This window comes from Diospyros lotus, chromosome 13 (assembly GCF_014633365.1).
Source record: "Diospyros lotus cultivar Yz01 chromosome 13, ASM1463336v1, whole genome shotgun sequence".
In the NCBI taxonomy this organism is placed as follows: domain Eukaryota; kingdom Viridiplantae; phylum Streptophyta; class Magnoliopsida; order Ericales; family Ebenaceae; genus Diospyros; species Diospyros lotus.
In genome coordinates, this window is record NC_068350.1 from 26,716,277 (window position 1) to 26,735,018 (window position 18,742).

General features: G+C 39.5%; 1 protein-coding gene across 1 annotated transcript; it reads right to left on the minus strand.

Moving 5' to 3' along the window:
• Nucleotides 1–227: 227 nt before the first annotated feature.
• Nucleotides 228–2,640, minus strand: LOC127789323 (patellin-6-like). Its single transcript, XM_052318218.1, has 4 exons — nt 1,634–2,640; nt 1,281–1,405; nt 949–1,090; nt 228–743 (listed from the first exon to the last, which is right to left on the minus strand). Exons 1-4 carry the CDS (start codon nt 2,390–2,392, stop codon nt 468–470), a joined length of 1,302 nt encoding a protein of 433 aa, XP_052174178.1. The 5' UTR covers nt 2,393–2,640; the 3' UTR covers nt 228–467.
• Nucleotides 2,641–18,742: the final 16,102 nt, after the last annotated feature.

Below are 18,742 nucleotides of genomic sequence, written 5' to 3' on the forward strand. Positions count from 1 at the left end.
CACAAATTTCCAACTGCTACTGCCATTAATCGTGTTTAAGTAATTAGGCCCGAGTCATCAGGTTGGCACTATCAAATTTTATATTGTTCCAGATCAATCAATTATTATTAAATCCAATAAATTCATAAATACATTTAAGGTATTTTTTTTTTTTTACAATTATAACAACGTAGCAACCAATTAGTTTGAAACACTAGAAAAAAAATTATGTTCAAAAGGTGATGACTAGAGACGTGAAATAATTTCTTCTTGGCTCTGGCAAAGTCACCACTTTCCAACATCATGCCACCATTTATACACTACGCTACGCTACTGTACTGCCATTCCATTAGGGAAGAGAATCACATGATGGAGTTCACAATTCAAACCCTAATAATTGAATTGAATTCTCCTACGGATGGAAGAATTGAAAGCAAAAGAAAAAAGTGGGAAAAACACAACCAACCGCAACCCCGCCCCCCCTCTTCTTACTCAAGTTGATTAGATATGGCTGTGGGTTTCCGTACGGTATAGCGGTAGGCGGCCACTTTTCTTTTCCGGGAGGCGGAGTTGTCGACGGAAAGCACTAGTTTTCCGGCCTCACCGGCGGTGAATGTGTCCTGAACCGCCTCCTCGGCGGCGGCCATCTTTCTGGGTTTCTCCACGGCGATGGTGTAGCTGCCCTCGGCCACCGGCACGAACTCTGCGCTGTACTCTAAATCCCATCCTCCCACCACAATTTCCCAGATTATTGTTGAGCCACCCTGTTAGTTTCAAAAGTTGAATTTATTTTCTCATTCCGAACCAAACCAAGCCAAAGCCAAGAAAATAAGCCTGTTTGGAATACCCTTTATGGGGAATGATTAATTGATTTCAAAAACAACAAAAACCGAAGCCAAACTCGCTGAAATCCAAACATCAATACATGCGTTTGAATTTGTAAGTAATTGCTAGGATTAGGAAACGAACCTCCACGCCCTCAATTTGAATGTTCACTTTCTCTCCCCCTTTGACGATGAACTCGGAAGCCGGTTTCGGCGGACCGTTCCGCAGATCATTGGGCCGACTCAATCCACCATATTTGACCGGAATGTCCTCTGGCCTGATAAACCTGTTCGCAGAGCAAAACCCAGTTCAATCAACTCAACCATATGACCAACTGATGAAGAAAACAAATTTCCACAAGGGAAAATAAAAGCATCGATGGATGATAAGAATTGGAATTACAAAGAATAAAATTAATGTATCTATGTTCAGTATTGGATGAAGCAAGGAAAGAAATAGGTGAAAGATGCACCCGCCTGTAGAGGGTCTCTGCCACATTCCCTTCCTTTGATATCACAAATTTGCTCTTAGTTCTCTGGGTCAGGAGCGGACTGAACACTGAATACAGCAGACTGAAGTACCAGGGCACATTGATGAATATCTGCAACCGAATATATCAAAACACAAAAATCCTACATTTCAAATTCTACCCTTTGAAATAGTTGGATTTTCAAAATGTCATTTTATATCTGGGTCGTCAAATTTATGACAAAATGATCGATGACCATATCCAAAGACGAACAAGATGATAAAGACGAAAAATGGAAGAACAAACACAAAGAAACAATTAATGTTTCTTTGAACATAGAAACAGAATGAAATGCTTCACCTTACGAGCAACCATTTCAGGGTAATTATCCTGGAAGAGGGAGAGGATGTGATTGGAGGCGACTCTGAGCTCTCTCTTGGGCATGTCTTTGAGATCGGTGACTTGAATAATGGAGTTAACCCCGCCAGGTTTGAAATGCAGAAGCTTGATCCCCCTCTCGAGCACCTGAACTCTCCATCTCAGAAACCTGTGGAGCTTCTCGTCGTCTCCAAACACTCTCTCGAACAGATCCTTGTCTCTAAAAACCCGGTAATCGTTGTAGCAAACGGGGTGGCCTTCTCGGTCGAAGCCGTGCATATAAGCCACCACCCCTTCGAGCTCCTTGAAGCCCAGGTCCTGATCGAGAATGGCGTCGGCCTCGAACTCCCTGCGCCAAGAGAGGCAGTTGAGGAGCATGTGGAGGGTGTCGGAGACCCGGAAGTCTCTGGCGCGGAGGAACTTGAGGAGAACGACGTCGGCGCGGTCGTTTCCGAAGGCTAGAAGGGGGATGCCCCACATGGAGACGTCGGGGGGAGCGGTGGCCGCTGTAGCCGTGAGCTTGTCTTTGAGCTGCTTCAGGGCCTTGCGCTCGGAGGACTTGAGGTGGGAGACAAAGTAGGAGTCTTCCCGGAAGGAGGGAGAGCGGAGGGCGGCAGCCTCCATTAGAGAGGAGACGAAGCTGCTTTTCTTGAAAGGGGAGGAGGGCGGTTGCTTTGCGTGGTGGTCTTGCAGCTGTAGAGTCTGCTTAATGGAGATCATGGGCGACGATGCCTCCTCCATTGATGGATAGTAGATGCAGGAGATAGGTTGCTTGAAGAAGCCTGGTTGCAGGGAGAGGAGAAAAGGACAACGAGAGAGAGAGAGAGAGAGAGATGTAATTGTGTTAGAGAGAGAGGGAGAGAGAGGTGACGTGCATGATTGGAGGGGTGAGTTTGAATGTTAAATGAAATTTCAAATCAAAAGCAAGCAGGCTTCTTCAAAGAGGACGGACAGACAGAAGGTTGCATCGATCAGAGAGAGAGAGAGAGTAAAGTGGGGGATGAAGTATTTTGAAAACCCACTCGTTCGGTGCTTTAAAACAAAATTAAAAATATGAAAATGTTATTTTTAACACAAAAATAGTGATATTTTAGGTTAGATTAAACATTGATTATTATGGGTTAATACTCTCAGTTCAAATAATAATAATAATAATAATATATAAAGTTCAAAAAGTGGGATTATTGGTAAAGAAATCCAGGCCAGCCAGCCAGCCCTCTTCCCCAAGCACACTCGTCCCGGCATTTTCATTTTCATTTTCATTTTGCTCTGTGACTGTATTTATTGGGAGGGTTCAAAATTGTAGCATCCAATGGAATAGAATTTGATGGAAAAAAGGTAAGTTAGTAATGGAATAGATAAAATTAAATGGAATTATTCTTCTTTAATTTATTTTAAATGTGTTTTTTATTACTTTTTAAATTAAAAAATATATAATTAAAATAATATTTTATTTTTGGAGCTATCTCATGTTTCTCACCTTTAAGATTCTAAAGTTTAACTTATCTTATTTATAAGATACCTCGACCCATGATGCCAAAAAAAAATGGTGGATTCAGTGGTGCATTGCATTGCAGTGGGGTTAAGATTACGACCTCACCTCTATTCCAGTGTCTATTGCTCAAATCAAATATTCTCTAATGAGAAAGGGATCCTATGTTTAGACATGGCCAAAATTGAATCGGACCGGCGGTTCGAACCAGAACCGGACCGGCCGGAACCGGACTCGGAACCGGTCGAACCGGAACCGGAACCGGACCGGACCGAACCGGCGAAATTCGGTCCGGTTCCGGTTCAAGGTTCCGGAGAACCGGAACCGCCGGTTCCGCGGAACCGGACCGTTGGCCCCCCCCCCCCCCTCCCCCAACGGTCCAAATTAGACCGTTGGCCCCCCCTCCCCCCTGTTCCCCCCCCCCCCCCCCCCCCCCCCCGTGCTCCCCCCCTCCCCCAACGGTCCAAATTGGACCGTTGGCCCCCCCTCCCCCCTGTTCCCCCCCCGTGCTCCCCCCCCTCCCCCAACGGTCCAAATTGGACCGTTGCCCCCCCCCCCAACGGTCCAAAATTGGACCGTTGGCTGCCACCCCCCAAGCCAATTTTATTAATTTTTTTTTTAATTTTATAATTCCTATCTATATATACCCCTCCCTCCCCCACTCATTTTTCACACTTTCTCTCTCTCTCTCTCTCAAGTCTCAAGCTATTATTCTCTCAATTTTGTCTCTCATTTAATATTTCAATTTCAATTTCTTCAATCTTCTCATTTTGTTATTTATCAATTTATTCAATTATATTGTTAATTATTTATTACTTGTTACTATATTATTTTATCATTATTATATTTTTTTATTATCATACTTTTTTCAAAAAAATGGCAAGTGAAGGTAGAAATTTTGAAAATGTTGAAAATGTTGAGTTTGAAGCTCAAAATTTTCAAACACAAGAGAGTGAAACTCAACAAAAGGGAGGTGGAAAAATTTCTACTTCTGATATTTTTAATATTCATTTCAAGAAAACACCAAAAGGAGATGGTAAATTTGATGTATCTTGTAATTATTGTAATCAGGTATACAAATTCAAGCAAGGAGGTGGATATGGTACTTTCACCCGACATTTGCAAACAAAGCACCCGCTCAAGGTTGGATTGAGCCATGATCAAACACAAATATCCGGGTTTGCTACCTCTTCAAACTCTCCTCAATTATTTCATTATAATGAAGCTAATTGTAGGTCTGGTTTAGTTGAAATGGTAGCAATTGATCATTTATCTTTTAGTTTTGGTGAAAAATTAGGTTTTACTCGATTTTGTCAAAACTTTGTTAATCCTAGTTTTAAATCAATTCCTAGAAATACTTTGAAAAGGAATTTGTTAAAATTGTTTAAAAACTCAAAAATTGAATTGATAACATATTTTCAAAACAATAATATTAATGTTTCTATTTGTAGTGATATTTGGAGTGATCATTGGCAAACTCATTCATATATGGGTATTACTTGTCATTGGGTTGATGAAAATTATGTTTTACAAAAAAGAATTCTTGCGTATCGATGTTTTGATGAAAGTCATAATGCTGAAAATATTTGTAGATTAATTCAACAAATTTTACAAGAATATAGATTAGTTAATAGAATTTTTTCAATTTCTTTTGATAATGCATCGGCTAATACTGCTTCTATTAATGAATTGAAAAGAATTTGCCAACCAAATTTTGGTGGAAGATTTTTTCATGTTAGATGTGCATGCCATGTTTTAAATTTATGTGTTCAAGATGGTATTAAGTCACTTAATTCTTATTTAGATCCAATTAGAAATGTTATTTCTTATATTTGGGTACACCCTCGAACTGCAAAAGCATGGGCACATTTTTGCACCTCCAATGGTCAAATCCCAAAACGTTTTTCAAAAGATGTCCCTACTCGTTGGAACTCAACTTTTAAATTACTTAATCAATCTTTTGAATATAAAGATTTATTGTGTTCTTTTGCAGCAAATTATATTCCACAATATCCTATTTTTCTAACTATGTGGAATGTTTGTAGTTCAATTTTGAATATTTTACGAATTTTTAATGATGCTACTCATACACTTAGTAGTGTTTATAAACCAACTTCACATCAATTTTTAATAGAAGCAATGAATGTGGCCGGTGTATTAATGGAAGGAATTAATGTTGAAGAAATTTGTCATGCTGTTTTAGAAATGAGAGAAAAATGGTTACGTTATTATCAATTTATTCCTGAAATTTTTTTTGTTACTATGGTATTTGATCCTAGGTGTAAATTTGATGGTTTAATTGAGTGTTTGTCTAACTATTATTCGTTGTTAGGATTAGAAAATAATGAAGAAATTGATGTGAATATTATAATTTCTAAGGTTAGAACTTTATGCAATCAATTATATGAAGCATATGTTATTGCTCCTAGTAGTGAAGAATCATTTCCATCCATGGCTCCGCATTCCTCTTCCTCCCAACCAATGAAATGGGGTCATAAATTTTTAGATCAAAGGAGGAAAAAACCTAGATCGAGCTCACATTCGGAGCTCGAAACTTATCTAACCACAGTTTTTGAGTTTGGTGATGATACAGGTTTAAATTTTGAAATTTTGGAGTGGTGGAAAAGGCACAAGGAGACATTTCCAACTCTTGCAATTATTGCAAGTCAACTTCTTGCAGTTCCAGCTTCAACTGTAGCGGTTGAACAAACATTCAGTAGTGGAGGCAACATTTTGGATGAAAGAAGATCAAGATTGGCTCCAGAATCATTGGAAGCTCAAGTTTGCCTTGATGATTGGGAAAGAGCTAACATGCGACGTCAAGAAGAACTTATCCATTCATCATCATCTGACGAATGGGTTAATGATGGTTCAACAACGGCGACTTCCGACTCCAATGAAGATGCGTAGGATCCAAGTCCATATTTTATTTTTTTTCACATTTGTAAAAATTAATTACTTGTATTACATTTTTGTTGTAATTATTTTTTAATGAAATTAAGTCTAATTCTATTTTTTATTTTTTATTTTTCACATTTGTAAAAATTAATTACTTGTATTACATACTTGTTTAGTTGTTTTAATTATTTTTAATGAAATTATTACTTATATTTCTTCAATTTTTAGTAGTGTTTTTTTATTAAAAATATGGTTGAGAATATTTATATTTACAATTACATTTAACAATTAAAAATCGAAACCAAACCGAACCGAACAACGGAACAAGGACCAAAATTGAATACAACAATATTTAAAAAAAATTAAAAAAATTCGGTTTGAACCGGAACCGGAACCGTTGACCGAACCGGCTCAAACCGTTGACCGAACCGGTCCAAAACGTTGACCGAACCGGCACGAACCGGAACCGGAATCGAACCGTCCCAAACCGCCCTTGGGCGGTTCGGTTCAGGTTCAAAGATTTCTTGAACCGGAACCGGCGGTTCATGAACCGGAACCGGCGGTTCATGAACCGTGGCCATGTCTACCTATGGTCACACTTAAAAGAAAATTGTTACATTAGTTATTGTACCTTTCTCTTTTAGTCAAAAATAAAAAGAGAGAGAGAGAGATTAGATAAAAATAGACTCATCTATAGCAACGTCAATTTGTATTTGTTCGAACACATCTCAATCAAATTAAGTTTTCCTTAATCAATTTGGCTTCGTGTTCAAGTTCAAAGAAAATCCAAACCGTAAATATTAGGTTTGGTGGATAGTACTCCGAAGTCCACACCCCAAACCCAAATCAAAACCTATATAATATGTATATATATATATTAAATATTATTTGTATATTAACATTTTAAGTTACTATTTGTATTTGAACTCATAAATAAATTATTAAGTTTGTAAATAATGGAAATACATAAAAAAAAAAATTACCATGATTTTAAATTTAAAATTTACCATATTACTTCTTTTTATGTTTTAATCTTAATTATAAATATTTTAATTAAATATTACAAATTGTTGATATTTTAATATTATTTTAATTTTAATCATATGTTTGGATAAGATAATTCAAAAAATAAGCTTTCTATAAGAATCTTGGAATCTCGTGAGAATGGGTTAGAATTGATTTCCCCATTCCATTTAAATTTGAGAATGAGTTTGAGAATTGGTTTTGAGGTCGAGAAGGCACTCCTTACCCTAATCTATCTTATCGACATTCTTATTCATCTATTTATTATTTATATTCAATTTAATTACTTTTCATCGTAACCTCTTCCGAACATCCGAACAAAGAGAATTAATCTTCCATTTAATTTTCTTCATTTCCACTTTTAACATTCATAATTCATTTTTATTCCGTTTATTTATAATTTATTCCATTACTAAATCTCTCCTAAACAAAAACTAAGCCTATGCACCCCTAAATTTCGTTACTAAATCTCTCCCAAGCACAGACTAACCCTACGAGCCCACTAAATTTGAATCCCATATTTACAACCCTACAAAGGGATAAATTATGCCATGTTTGGTATTATTGAGTTGTATTGTGATTTAGTTGTTGCATTGTGTTGTATTATATTTTATTGTGTTGTAATGTGAAAATGAACATATATTGTATATAATACCGCTTTTATTAACTAAAAGTGATTTTTGGAATATATATATATATTTAAATCAAACGTCATTCCCAACATAAAAATATATCAGTGTATGGTACTTTAACCACTTGTATGTGTCATTGGCGTCGTAGAGATATTAAGTTTGAGCTCTTTCACTCTCAATGTTGTCTTCATATCAAACTTGGTGGTCTCTCGCTATGGTATATTCAGGGTTTAAGAGCACATGGGCTCATTTGTTGTTTTCCAAAGTGTTGTTTCACGTTTGCAATAATAAATTTATATATGAAAAATCATCTCAAAATGACTCATGTGTGAATTATTCAAGCTATAGGTGATTATCGAGAGTAATGAGTAACTCTTTCGGGGTAGAGCTATAGTGATGGATGAATCTCCTAGGAATAGCAATAGCGATAGATAAGTCTTCCCGGGGTAACAATAGCGATGGATGAGCCCCTCGACTAGGTTGAGAGTGATGGATGACCTATCCAAGAAAAAAGATCGATTAGGGCACGGGTGAAGATCCCCGCGTAGACCTTCTGATGCTTAAGTTAGTCTCTCGAAAATGTAAAGTAGTCGAATGTTAGAATAAGATGTGAATGTGAGAGATTGCATACCGAATGAAAAAAGAGAAGGACCCCTCTATTTATATCGATGAAAAAGGTTACTAAGTGTTAGGTGACCCGATTTCTTAGACAAGTAATTCGGACATAGTTTTGACCGAGTCTCGTGGGGGTGATAGGGTGTGGATTGCAAACGTGGGCATGAGAGCGCATCTATGGCACCCCCTGAGTGAGGGTTACCCAGGGGTACGGCGTGAGAGACACCACTTGGTAAGGTCACTCGGGGGTGCAGGCATGGGAGACCCTCGGGTAAGGGTCACTTAGGGGTGCAAACTAGGGCACGAGTGTAGGCGTGGGTGCTGTGTGGTCGCCCGGGGTTGCACTGGGCTGCATGGGGCCATGCAAGGCCGAGTAATGCAGTATGGGGCACCCCTGGGTGAGGGTCATGCAGAGGTGCAAGCGCGAGCGTAGGTGCTGGATCATGGGTGCCCGCGTGTTAGGCCGCACGGTTGTGCACGGCTGTGTGGGCTTGGGTACGCGTTGAGATGCACGGGGGTGTTGTAGCGACTGCATGGCGAGTCGTGATCATGCTTGCGGGGTTTTCGCTTGGTCATGTGATATCATCTTATTTTTTTGATTTTTTTTTATTTTTAATAATTCACATCGTACATTTATTTTTGGAGGACACATGGAAAGTTTGATTAGGTTATGACTATTGTTTGTATGGGCCTCTAATGGCTTTGTTTGCTCTATTGTGTATATATGCTAGGATGGATCTAAGGAAGAACTAGTCCCTAGATCTGCAGATTATGTCAGTCTCTTCTCCTCCAAAATAGGCCAAATGTGTAAGGTAGATCCAAGGTGTTGATTGGTTGAGGAGTAAAAATGAGTGACGAAAGAATCTCGTTCATGTAATAAAACACCCCAACTCCTAATCCCATCTTTTAATTTGTTCTTAATAAAAAGGAATAAAAAAACCAAACATTGCGTCTTCCCAATGATTGCCAAAAAGAGTAAATGTATCTTTTAATTTGTTCTTAATAAAAAGGAATAAAAAAAAAACCAAACATTGCGTCTTCCCAATGATTGCCAAAAAGAGTAAATGTATGAAACATCTGGTGGGTGATGGATATAGAATGAAAAAGCATGCTTCTGCTGAACAAAATTGAATCACAGAAAGAAGAAAAAGTGGCCATATATCGAATTGCTAAAAGGTTTCTCAAAGCATCCCAAAAAACTTTTTCCAAGCTTTATATATGGGAAGCCAAATAATACCACAACTAACAAAAGAAATAAAAGAAGGAAGGAAGACAGATTGGAGCAGGCAGGCAATTTAGGCAGTTGCACCATTGCATTTGAATTCTAAAAAAAAAACAGAAAAGAAAAGAAATTGCAATTGGGTAATAACCTTAGTAATTACGAATTAACTGTTTTTTTTTTTTATATAAATTTACTTCTAATTAACAAAAGGTAAGAAGGAAACAATGATTTTTTTTTTTATAACCCAAGTTCTGAGTTTTGCCTGAGTAATTCTGGAGGTGGACGATCTTCTTCTAATTCGTCAGTCAAATAAATTTAAATACGGTTACAATCTATATATAAATAGAGTAGGATATTCAATTCTCACCTTCACATGAAGTAAATATCATCACAAGAATTTGATTTTTAATATTCTCTTTAAAATCTTATATACTTGAATGTTGAGCCATTTTTTTAGATGAGAAGTATTTAGTTCTTATATACTTAAGGGTGTATTTAATAGTATTTAGTTAAAAAATATTTTTTAATTTATTTAAAAAATAAAAATCACTCTCTAGATAATTTTTTTTTATAAAAAATAAGTTAAAATATATTGTATCATAAAATTTAATTTTATAAAAAAAATATTACGTCAAAGATAAAATTTAAATTTTTAAATAAATATTTTTTATAATATGTGGATGTAGAAATCTTGTAAGTCTAGTTTATTAATTATTGCAAAGGCAGTACGACACATTGGAAAGGGAGAAAGAAAATGACTTGTTGGGCTCAAAAAGATGAGTGCATAAGGAAAAAAACAAAACAAACAATTCCAAAAATGAATGAATTATTTGTCTTGCAGGAGGAATAGACTGCCCTACTAATAATGACATTTGACTGACATTGCGTGAGATAATACAACATGCATTGTAAGAAGTGAAAACTCATGATGTCCAAAGAAACAATATCTAAGGATACGACAAATAATGAAGAAAATAAAAGCAAGTTAAAGTCATCTATAATCTAAGAGAATATGTGACAATTAAGATCTAATTAATTAATATTTTTATTAAATTTTTAGAGAAAAATTAGTCCTTAAATATTAGGATCGACTTTGGAGTTTTTAAAATTTAAGATAAAAAAATAATTGATTATGTAGTTTGAATGACTAAGATTATTTCTAATGGTAAAGTCAGGGACAGAACTACATGCAAGCTGTTCTGATTTCATAATTAAAAATAATTTTTTATATAAAAAATAATTTTTAATAATAAATTAGTTTTAAAAAAAATTACAGCTCATCCTAAAATTTGTGATGTATAATTTTATATCTTAAAAAAAAATTTTAGTCTACATAAACTTTTGGATCTGCACCTAAGTTAAGCCAAAAAAGTAGTGAACTTCCTGTGATACTAACTAAAAGATCACTTAAGAGGAAGGTGAATTAGATGTTTTGAATATTTTTGAGATATTAAAAAATATTATGCATTGAACCTAATTTGAAATATAATTTTTATGACAAAGAAATGTTGTAGCAACATAATATGAAATTATATAGATGAGAACATTTTCATATAGGTTAAGACAAATTTATTTCAAATATAGAATAATTATGTATGAATGAAAAATAACATTTGAATATAAATCTAAGAAAATAGTTATCATAATGACAATATAATTTTATTCACTTTTTGTTAAATATTAACACTCATGAGCCAATATTCAAAATCAAATAGGTTTGAAAAACAGTTATTCATATAATGAAAACTGATATAAGTTTGCTTAATGATGATAGAGATAAAATGAGAATACATTGTATAGTATATAAAAAGATGTTTTATAAGCAACAATTGGTTTTAGAATATTTAGGTAAAGATGAAAAACAACATTTGGAGATATGAATAAGAAAACTATTATGCTAATACTAATAAGATCCTATTTGTTTTTCTAAACTTTAACCTTTGAGTCATATGGAAAACGTATGCATTTGAGAAGTATGCATGCAAGAAAAAAAAAAATTATATGAGCAATGAAAACTGAAATTAATGTGCTTTTAGAACAATGAAATGAAATTAGATATGAAAACATTTGCATGGCTGATTAATAGTAATACTATCAAGACATAAGAAGAAAATCACATAAACACAATAATTTTTGAGTGGTTTAGCCAACATGTTGAATTATCTTAACTTCTTACTAAGGATTTTGAAAACATCCACCAAGGAATTTTAGTTTTCAAGGCTCAACTATAATTCATACATAATTTTTATAGGTTTAATTGTAACCTTTACTTTTAACGGGCTAAATAGGATCCCTAACTTTTAAGGAGCAATTGTAACATTTACATGTGGTTTTTTTCACAACTAGACTCAGCCACAACCACTATTTTTTAAAGGATCAGGTGTAACATTTACAAGAGTTTCACAAAAGATTTGTGAAATGATCTCTCAAGAGAAAAATATAAAATAATACAATGATTTCAAGCATTTTATTAAACAAAAGAGAGTTATAAGAATATGAATAAATAAAACATTTAACTCTCTTATATTTAGTATCTGGTTTAAAAATATCTACATGAAAATATTATCAGATAATTGGCTTGAAGTGAAGGAAGATGAGTATGAAGGACTAATCACTCAAGTAATGAGTATTAGCCAGAATTGAATTCAACTTTGTTATGTCTGTTAGGATTGACTTGATATTATTCGAACAACATCTTAGGCAAAGGCTTGCTTAACAACAACGACAATGTGAGAACCCCATCTTGGATACCCTGGAAGCTAGGAAAGCTAAGTTGGAGTCTTAGGTAGAGGAAAGCAAATAAAGGATCACAACAACAATATGGCCACACAGGCAACTAGTTGGCATAGAGGAAGCATGGTGCACATATACATACAAACTGGCCCAAAAAGGAGTAGAGGTAGCAAAGTAGGGCATAACCCCCTACCAACACAAAAACATATATAGACGCATCACAAGGGGTGGAACAGACACCTTTTAGCACCAAAGATTAACAAAACTCCCACAGAACACGTCGACTAGGATGCCGCTATACACACATATCTACTTGCTAGGTCAGACATTGCTAAACTCGCCCTCAACCTTCGCCTTTTCCTTACCTGGAATGATGTGAAGCAAGAGTGAGTTACAAGACTTAGTAAGCATAATGAATTAAAAGGGATACAAGGCTAGGGATAAACATCACCCACACATCACATGCAACCCATGCCATGAAGCTTCACAACATACACTCACCAGCAACGCATCAATGCACATATAACGACTCGTGGAGCCTACATAAGGCACACATATTAGCACCCAAGGTTCCTGTTGTTGCTAAAATACAACAATTAAAAACTTTTATGAGTGGAGCATGCGTAAATGTCGTTGACCCTGAGATTGGAACAAAGAACAATTCTGCAGCCAGCTTCTGAAAGAACCTTACGAAATGATCTTCCGAAGCTTAGAATATATGATGTCTTCCGAAGAGTAGGGTGGTCCTTCCAAAGTGTAGAGATGGCGAGCTTCCGAAGAATATGATGAGGGCTTCTGAAGGTGTTCTGACGGGCTGCGAATGCTTTTAAAGGTCTTTCGAAAAGATTGCTGCCCAAAGATGGTTGCTGAGGTTATATTCCGAAGGTAATCTTCTGTAAGAGAATGGTTAGAAGGCTTGTGGGACTTTTCCCACGAAGACCCTTCGAAGCTTAAGTCAGTATGGAAGGGACACTTAAGTTAGGAAAGGAAACTAAGATCTTCGGAAGGTAAGTAGTTAGAGAAAATACCAGTGTTCAAAAAGATGATCCCCTTGTGAGTAATAAGCTTGGCCTTATATAGAGATCAACAATCGACCGTACATGATAGTTCGGAAGATATCTTTCGAAGAAATCTTCCGAACTTCTCAAAATCGGTTCTTCTGAAGCTATTCCTTCTGAAGCTCAATCCATTCTTCCGAAGAATGCTTCCATAGACGGCTTCCGAAGCTTAATCTGATTTGCTTCATGCACTCCCTTCCGATTATTGGGGCACCACAATTATCCACACTCTTTATTTTGTTTCTACATAATTAAGAGTATTTTCTACATGGACCGCACCAAGAATCGCGTACTGTATTTCTGAAGCGCTGCTTCGGAAGATTTCTTCCGAAAAAGGTCGATTGGGCTTCCGCCAGCTGGTTATAAATAGGCTCCATCGCTTCGGGACTTCGACACGGTTACGCCATTTCAAAGGGTCTTCTTGCAAACTCTCACATTTCCTTTCGAAGAGTAGTCACTGCACATCGTTCCAAAGGCCTTGCTTCCGAACAAACCCATCCGCTAGGTAACCATTGCGCACTCGTCCCGTAGTTTAAAAACTTTCGAAGCTATCCCAGGTCTAGCGTTTATCTTCCGAAGCTTTGGACCTTCCGAAGCAACCCACTTTCGAAGCAAAAGAATCATAACCCTTCCGAAGCAACCCACTTCCGAAGCGCCCCTTCCAAAGCAAATACTAATCTTCCGTATGGCCTTCTTTTTCCATCCCTTTTTTCGATTCTGACTCTTCCCCTTCTTACTATGGCTAGTGGAAAAATTTATTATCATGATGTCGATTCCCATGGGATCGAGCACTTCTTTTTGAAGGGTAAATGCTCTCGTATGAACGAAAATGACGTGGCCCTTATCCATCAAAATTATAATATCCCTAGGGAGTATTGCACTCGGCTTCCTCGCCTTGAGGAAAACTGCGCGGTGGACGTAGAAGCGGGGTGGATGAGTGTCCACGAGGCTAGCTTTCGCTTAGGTTTTCATCTTCCTCTCCATAATTTTGGTCTTAAGTTTCTTTGTCTTAGTGGGCTTGCACCCGGCCAACTGCATCCCAACGGCTGGGCCTAGTTAGTTGGTTTCTTCGTTATCTGTCGTGAGAAAGATATAGACCCTACCATCGACTTCCTCTATTGCCTCTTCCTCCTACGCCTAGTCAAGGAGTGCTTTCACGTGTACACCCTATAGCGGATCCGAGGTGATCCTCTTTTTTCTGAGTCCCCTCATCGAGAAGCTTTATTCGATACTCAGTGGTTCTTGATCCAACCTTCGAACGGGGTGTGGAATGCTCCTTGCAAATGGCGCACCGATCCTGAGAGAGTAGGAAAACCTATATTAAGTGTGCCCCTTTCTGAGCTTAGGGAGAGACATGAGGACAGCCGTTACATTATTACTCGAGGTGGTCCTAAGCATCTCCTTGGCCTCTTGACTGTGGACAGATTAATTAGGGTGGGTTGGATTCCAGAGTGTGGCGAACCATCTCGTCGCAGGGTGCCTAGGGCCCTACGCTCAAACACCCCAATTAATCCGCCACCTATTGCCACAGCGGGAGGGGGGGCGTTCCTCTCCAGGAGAAACCTTCTCCTGAGGGTGCGGACCCCCTAGCTACTTTGCTATTATTCCTTATTTTAAGCTTTGTCTTCGAGTCATTTTAGGGTTTCTGACCATACCGTGTCTTTTTCTTGCAGCCATGCATCACTTGATGAGATCTGCTAACTAATAGGTCGCCCTTAGGGCTACTCAGGCTGAAGTGCCTCCATCATTCAATCCTCAAGATGGGACCCTTGTCCCTGACACTCACATCGCCGAACAAAGCGAAGGGGTAGGGCAGACCTGGGCTCCCCAGCGCCACCGGCATCGAAGGAGGAAGAGGAGCCGCCGTCAAGAAGCAGAGGCAGGTCTTGCAATGTTTCAGCTTGCTGATGACCCTCCAGCCCACGATTCGCCAGTAGAGCCCACTCCTGGCATTCTTACCTTTTCTCCGCTCGAGATGGATGTATCTACGGCCATGAGCGGGGCTCTTCACCATAGGCATGAGCCGGCCAGGGATGGAGTGGGTCCCGAGGGCGAGGTTACTTCTCGATTCGACCAGGCCGCCGTCGATGCAGTTCATGCAAGCGGTCAAGGTTTGTATCGTCGTGCCGTGATCAATCCCTAGCGTGGTGATCGTCGAACCTTACACATGGAGAAGGGGTCAGCATCCAGAGGATTGGCCCCAATCTTCCTTGCACTACCTGACCCTCACCAAGGGGCGATATAGTTGGATGCCAATTATTGGGTTCGCGGGGAGCGACTCGACATGCAACCTGGGGTTTTGGATACAGATACTATTGACATGCCCGATGTTGGGGCCCGCCTTCTCTATTCTTCCATCCTTTCTCGTTATGAAAATCGATACTTTCGCAATTCTCCGCAGGATATGGACGAGTTTGAACGTTATCTCGCGATTGTATGCTTCCTTACCTTTTCGTATTTGTCCTTTTGATTTATCTTTTTATACACTTTTTTATTATCCTCTCATGCCCTTTCTCGTAGGGTGCTCAGGGCACCGTGGTGACCAATGCTATGAACCGTGCTCGACTGGCTCGCCAGGAGGCACACATTTACGACTTGACACAGAAGTCCTTCTAGTGGAAAGAGGACGAACAGGTCCTTAACATGACAATCCGCCATTTGGAGTAAGATAAAAGCAGCCTTGAAGCCCGACTCCATGACCACTCTATAAGTTGCAAGGCAACTGAAGATAATGCTCGTAAATGGGAAGAGGCTCTAGAGGCTCGCAACCAGGCATATGAAGAGAAGTTATCCTTTCTGGAGGAGGCCTAAGGGGAGGTGTCCCGTTTGAAAGGGGACTCGGCCGGCGCAGAGGAACGGGCTGCCCATGTTCGAGTAGAGATGGAAAGAATGCGCGAGAATAGGCAACGGGAGATTGACGAAGTGATGAGGGATGCCGTGTGAAGTAGTACCGTCTTTCAAGGGATTGCTTTCGTCACAAGGATAGTTACGCCAGCTGCTTTTCGAAGTTTGGCTTTTATCTCTATCGCAACTTCATTGAGACCAGGCGCCTGGGGGATTCCTTCTCGGAGGCAACTTTTGACAATGCCATGTCCGCTGGCACCCCTCCCGACTGGAGGAAGTATGAGCCGGACGATTTGGGACCTGAAGAATGTGTAAGACATGCGCTAGAGGATGACCTCAGCAACTTGCAGGGTCCATGGAGTCCTTACGTTTTGGAGTTCGAGGAGGGTGAAGTAGGTGCTAGTTCGTTTAACACGCCCAAATGATTGAGAGAGAGTTGGGAATGGACATTGCTACTGATGCTTCCCACATTTGCCTTCCGGAGAGGGTTCGGGCCATGCGGATCACCCTTCAGCCGAAGATTAGTGTAGGCCTTGTAATGAATGCTAGCTTTATCTCAATGCGTTCTTCTTAGAATCTCTGACTCCCTACTTTTGGCCGTTGCACCTTATTTTCTCAGTTTTGGGTGAACGTAAACCTTGGCAGTCGTTTTAACATGTCGCCTGTACTTGTCTTATTTTCAACATTATATAATCCGATTATGCTATTTTCATTCGCTTGTTGGTTACATGGCTCGCACATTCACACTTTTTTCAAGCTTCGATTGGAAATTTAGTTCGTTTTGTTTTCAAGGCCTTTCGACTCCAGGAGATCCGGGATAGGCTTCGCTCCTCTGTCATGCTTATGAAACTCCTGCAACAGTCATCGAGCTTTTAGCTTTTATGCAGACTTGGGGTTGTCAAGCTTTCGCGACTATTTCTCAGAGGGGCCTTTGTTTACGATATGGAGGCTGGATTGGTCTAAGGGTCCCATGCGGGATTCACTTCGGGCGTTTGATTTTGCTAGAAGACCTAGGTGTCAGATCGTTCGAGGAGTCGAGGAGTCAGGTCTAGCTTAGGAGCGTAGCACCAGGCTTGCCGAGTGATCTAGGTGAGTCTACGGGCATAGGCATCGAAGCATCTGATGATCCCAAGTGATCTACCATCCCAGGTGTTAAGTTTTGGCTATATGGTTAAGCTTTTTAGGGGTAGCCTCTGGTCTTTTACCCGTATGACCATCGCTTCGTGATCTTGTATGCTTTCAGGGGGCTAGGTTTAGCTAGTGGTTGGTTAGGGATTCTTTCCAGGTGACCGAGTTTTGCCGGGAGACCTAGGCGCCAGATCGTCTGAGGAGTCGGGTCTAGCTTAGGAGCGTAGCACCGGACTCAATCGAGTGATCTAGGTGAGTCTGCGAGCATTGACATCGGCCTCTGTTGATCCCGACCCGTCCTGGGGTCACAGGCGCCACATTATTATCAGACGACTTGGGTTTTGCACGGTGTGGGTGTCCTTTATCTTACCTTACAATCGTCTTACTATCTTCCTCCCCCTGCGAGAGTCAGCCTACCTTCGGCGTATCTAGGGCTAATAACCAATCTAGTTTGGGGTTCCTTGTAGGTGTCCAAACTTTACCGGGAGACCTAGGAGCCAGATCGTCTAAGGAGTCGGGTCTAGCTTAGGAGCATAGCATCGGACTCAGTTGAGTGATCTAGGTGAGTCTGCTGGTATAAGCGTTGGATCATCTGAGGATCCCGACTTGGCATATGGTCATGTGCGCCTGATTTCCCCGAGTTATCTTGACCTCGTTAGGGACCTTTGCCGGGGCATCGTACCTGTATCATTTTTAACCATACATTCAAATGTTTAAGACACAGGAGATCTTACGTGGTTCGGCTTATAGTTAGATCTCCGTGGTTCGGCTTATAGTTTTGCCTACTCCACGGGAATACATGGGGGTATTCTTTTATTTATGGGGGAATTGTTACATAAGAAAATTAAAAAGAACTTCGATTTTCAGGGGAGCCAAGTAGCGCCTCTTGTAACGAACGCATCTCCATGTCTTCAGCTTCGAATCCTCTATTGCTAGTCTCAATTGTCTGGGCAGTAAAGTATCTCTTGAGGTGCATGGTATTCCAGGTCTTGCTCACCATCTCTCCTTGTAACGTCTGCAGCACACAAGTGTTGGGTCCCAGCATTTTTTGTATCTTGTATGGCCCTTCCCAATTCGGTTTGAGCTTTCCTTCTTCCCGGTAGGCAGTTGTAATCACCGCTTTCCTGAGCACCAAATCTCCTTCTTGGAACATTCGAGGTCAGACTTTTGCATTATAATAGCTGGTGATTCTTCTCTGGTATGCTACCAACTGCACAATTGCCTTCTCTCTCAACTCATCTATCAGGTCCAGGTTTTCCCTTAAACTGTCTGGATTTCTCTCTTCATTGAAGGCCATAACTCGAGGCGAGGCGAGGTTTGTTTCCACTGGAATAAGGAATCTTCCCCATATACCAAGCTAAAGGGAGTCTCCCTCGTAGATATGCGACTGGTGGTGCGATAAGCCCACAAAATGTTAAGGAGTTCATCGGCCCATCTGCCTTTAGC